Source organism: Gracilinanus agilis, chromosome 5, assembly GCF_016433145.1.
Source record: "Gracilinanus agilis isolate LMUSP501 chromosome 5, AgileGrace, whole genome shotgun sequence".
NCBI lineage: Eukaryota > Metazoa > Chordata > Mammalia > Didelphimorphia > Didelphidae > Gracilinanus > Gracilinanus agilis.
Genome location: NC_058134.1, coordinates 277701223 through 277706125, shown reverse-complemented (window position 1 = coordinate 277706125; position 4903 = coordinate 277701223). Strand labels below are relative to the sequence as shown.

Sequence of the window (4903 nt, the reverse complement as noted above, 5' to 3'; positions counted from 1 at the left end):
AAATATTCAAAAACAGAATACATTTTAAGAGTAGAAAAACTCAAGGTCTTAAAATAACACTGTAATAAAATAAATTACATTTAAAATATCTTTTATGAAAAAATATAAAAAGCTCACCTCCATAAGCAGATCTAATTTCCTGACTTCAAATTATTTCATTATTTTTCATTTATTTTTAAGAAAACAAGATTTTTATCAATTGAAATGATTTGCAGGTGCTGTTTTGTTAAGAACTAGGTTTCCCCCAGGAATTCCAATTTAAGCACCAAATGCTTGTTTTTTAAATGTTTCATGCTGGTGGTACACCTCTTCAGTGCACAAAACTCCAGAAAAGGAATTTTAACAACACTCATATTGTTTATAATGCTTTTAGGTGATCAAATTTCCACTTGCAGTATATGTTCAGGAACTGTTTCCTTTTGTGTAGAACTCAATTCTAAAGCTGAAGGGTAGTCCCAGTTCAAATTATAACATACTATAAGGTGGTATCTGTCTGCTATCAAAAATTAACAACCTTGACTACTGCTGTTTTGGGTTTCTGTGGTTTGGGAGCCTCTAAAATTTCTCCATAATCTGTACTCATCCCCTCAGCCCAACAACCAACTGTGACCATGAGATCTGAATTCTGGTTTTCAGGGCAATCTTTCTTAAAATATTCTACAGAACCACAAAGTCTATAAGCCCCACCTTCAGCATAAAGTCCTTTAGGATTATCAGGACAAGATCTAGATAGGTGTCCCATCTCTCCACAAATGAGACATTTTGCAAAAGGAAATTCTCCCATAGCTGGGTCTACTTTGGCTTTGCATTTAGTTATTTCATGTTCAGTAGAACCACAGTGGTAACAGATTCCAGTGCCTATATCTTGACTCTCAAGAACTGCGGGGCAGTCAGCCACTCCATGGCCTTGTTTTCTGCAATGGTAACAAACCTTTGCATTTTTGTTTATTTTTTGTCTTTTCAACCTCCTTCCTTCTCTGCGACTATCTTTTTTGAGAGCTACTGTTATTTCTTCTCTTATTTCTGAGCTACCCACTGCAGTCACATTTCCATTCTGTCTTAGATATTCCATGAACCCATTTACATCTTGATTGGTATAAGATGTTTTCTTTTTGTTTTTTGATTGAGTTACATCATTCTTAAGGGAGAGGCCACTGGAATGAAACTGTTTATGCTTTTGTAGATTTGGGGTTGCTTGTACCGTAGATCCCTTCTTCATGTCTTCCCATGATGTTGCTTTGAAAGCTTTCTTGTTATGTGCTGTGTTAGTTCGTGCCCACCTGGTCATGGTTTTAACTGAGGTACCCTGCAACAACGCATGTGCTTCCTACGGAGGGAAGCCCCCGGGGCCAGAGCTAATTTTTCAATGGGGCATTAACAACAATACACTTTATTTTCTCTCCTGGAAAGTAGGGAAAGAAATATGCATTCATTTTTGGTTTAACGTGACAGTCGAAGAAGATCTAAATCCACATCCTTCTGATATTTTCCATTATTTGATATTTTTGAATTTTTATATCTTTGTTGTTGTTCAGGCATTTCAGTTTTTTCTCCTTCTCTCTCTGTGTTTGTCTACTTCTGTCTATTTCTCTATCTTTGTCTATCTGTTTGTTTCCATTTCTTTCTGTATCCTCCCTTTTCTCTTCTCTCTATGTTTCTGTGTATGGATTCCTGTCTTTTTCTCTGTCTCTGTCTGTCTGTCCGTCTGTCCATGTCTGTCTGTCTAAATGTCTTTCTCTCCCTTCCTTCTGTTTCCCTCTCTCTTCCACTCTTCCTCCCCTGTTTCTCTCACTCCTCAATGTGTCTCTCTCTTTCTCTGTGTCTCTGTGTCTGTGTCTGTCTCTGTGTCTATCTCTGTCTCTGTCTCTGTGTGTGTCTCTCTCTCCCTCTCTTTTCTCTCTGTGTCTCTCTCTGTGTCTGTCTGAGTTTCTGTGTCTGTTTCTATGTCTGTGTCTGTTTCTGTCTGCCTCTGTCTATTTATCTGTCCTTCTGTCTGTCTGTCTGTCTGTCTCTCTCTCTCCCCCTTCCATCTTCTATTCATTATTGCTTGCCCTATCCTCTAAGGCTAAATAGAAGAAGTCTAATCCATCTTCCATAAAACAACTCTTCAAACATTTGAAAACATCTATCTTGCTCCCTGCTAAGTTTTTTCTTCACCAGGCTAAACACACTTTGTCTTTTCTGCTGATCATTATATACTACAAACTTGAGCCCTTTCACCATCCTGATTATTTTCCTCTAGAAACTCTCCAGCTTAACAGATTACTTCCTAAATTTAAACTCCCCAAATTAAACACAGCACCTTCCAATTATATAAGGGATTGTTTTCTCTTACTCTTTGAAGTATTCTTTTTAATATTCTTTAAAATTTCATTAATTCCTATGGCTGCCAAATCACATAATTTTAAGGGTCCTAGAACAGAACTCAAATTATACGAATGTCTCTATATAGGATAAGCTATTCCCTGTGTGACATTGGCCAGTTTGCTTCACCTTTCCATCCTTCACTTTTCTCATCTGTAAAATGAGAGTAGGAATAAATAATTTCTGAAGTTTCCTCTGGCTCTTAGTTCATTATCTTGATGAACCAGGACCTCTTAGCACACTAAAACAACAACCATCACCTCTAAATCTTTTTCAAGGGCTCTACTGATTACTTATCATGTACTTGTGGAGTTGAATTTTTGAACCCAACTCTGAAACATCCTAGTTATTCTTGTTGAAGTTTATCTTCTTTGTTTTAGTCCAAAGATGTTTTTTAAATATTCACACAGCCATTAAGTGGGTTTTTTATCTATCCCACTTTTAGATCTTGAAATCTGATAAATATTACATCAAGACCTATTGCCAAGCCCTTATTCTGAGAGATGCTGTAACTCTTGTCCCATTTCCAGTAGCTATACCTCACTCTTATCTCCCTATGTGAGGTTTATGTACCTCGAGCCTTTAATCTGCCATCTCTTAATTATGTATCTTATTTCACACTCTCCTGTCCTCTGCCCCTCTTCTCACTCAAGTTACTAAGACGTGAAGCACATGCTAAATAACTGAAGCTTCTCACTGAATTTTTGTTTCTGCTCATATCATCCTCAGATGTGACTTTATATAGTTGCAATTACCTTCCTGGTGGTCTTTTTGTTTATGCTTTTTTTTTTTAATGTTCCTACCAAAAGATGGAAAGATCCCATGATCCTTTTTATTGCTTTTCAGTGCATGATGAAACCAAATCATTTATTCACTTCTCTGAAGAGAATCTGTGAACTGTCTTGCTATTCATTTTCAACATCCTCATATATAATCTGGTTTTATTTTTAGCGATAATGTCAATATTGATATGATTCAGTAATGACCTTTTTTTTGTTAATGATCTTTGCCTCTACTAAGAGATAAACATTCCTAAGGAAGAATAAGTAGCCTCAGGATTTTAACACAGTGTTGAGGTGAGGGTTAATGCTTTAACTGTTACATAAAGTATTACAATTTTCAAAGAAATGGAAAAGCACAAAGGATGTTTAGAGAACATCAGGTAGTCCAATTTGACTGGAGTGTGAATTATATGTAGGGAAGTAGTGAGAGAAATGGCTGTGGGTTTCTATTTTTATTTTACATAGATGGAATACAAGAATTGTGGAGAGTTTCTTGTTATCCTGAAAAAGGGAAGAAATTCATTTTTTAAAAATGCTTTTAAATAGTAGAGGAGCTAAGTGGAACCTCTACTATGAGAATGGTGTTCTAGGTTCATATATATCATCCATGGAAAGTCCTGGTAGCTATTTTCTACAAAGCTCTAAGTCCCTCCCTCCCTCCTTTAATGAGTTTAGTTTCTGCTTTGCAACTTTTCTCAGCTTCTCCAAATCTTGCTCTGATACCAGGGGATGTCCATAGTGAGATGGCTAAGTGGCTTGAGAGCCGATCCTGGAGATAAGAGATCCTGAGTTCCAATCTGGTCTCTGGACATTTCCCAGCTATGTAAGCCTGGGCAAGTCACTTAATGCCTATAGCCTACCCCTTGCAGCTCTTCTTCCTGGTAACTGATACTATCAATCCCTTTTTAAAAAACTTACTATCAATTATAAGACAGAAAGTAAGGGCTCCACAAAGATGGCAAAACCCTTAATCTTGATATCACCCACACATGTACTACCTCTGTGTTCAAGAATTCCAAAATCCTCAAATCCAGCCATAATCTACTGGCTTTCTATCTCTCTCATTATCTTTCCTTATGATACTACTTTTTGTTCACATTATGATGACTAATTCCTTGACCCCTCAATTCTCTCCCAGGTTATATTCCCTGCACTAACCACTATCTCTTCTACTCCCCATCAACCCTTCCATACCACCCGTATTAATTTATTATTCCATTCTCTACTATTCCATTCTCTACAGTGGCTCTTCTATGTTTTTGTTTGTTTGTTTCTCTTCAAACCTTCCATGCTTCTCCTCCCGCAAATCTTTCAGCTAAGAATTTTGCCTTATATTTTACAGAAAAATATATTAAAGTCCTTAACTATGAACTCCCTCTTCTCTCTTCTCAACCTTCTGTCATTCCGATGACTTCTTCAATTTTCTCCTCCTTCATATCCCTATTTTTCACAAAGAAGTGACCTTACCCTCTACTTATTCAAGTGATACTATTCCATCTCATTTCCTCCAGTCCATTTCTCTCCCCATTATCCATACTTTTTCACTTATTTTAAACCTCTCCTTGTCTATTAACTCATTTCCTACTCCCTACAAAGAAACCCATGACTCTTCCATCCTGAGAAACATCTTCACTTAATTCTTCCATCTCTACTATCATCTTATATCTCTTCTGCCCTTTGAAGCTCAACTCCTTGAAAAGGCAATTTAAAATAAATACCTCAAATTTCTCTCCTCTTAGCCCCTTACAATTTGGCTT

The 4903-nt window shown here is 36.9% G+C and overlaps 1 protein-coding gene across 1 annotated transcript; it reads right to left on the bottom strand.

The window, feature by feature from the left end:
• Nucleotides 1-499: 499 nt before the first annotated feature.
• On the bottom strand, nt 500-1310 carry LOC123249662 (zinc finger CCHC domain-containing protein 9-like). Its single transcript, XM_044678783.1, has one exon. It carries the CDS (start codon nt 1286-1288, stop codon nt 500-502), a length of 789 nt encoding a protein of 262 aa, XP_044534718.1. The 5' UTR covers nt 1289-1310.
• Between the last annotated feature and the right edge of the window lie 3593 nt (nt 1311-4903).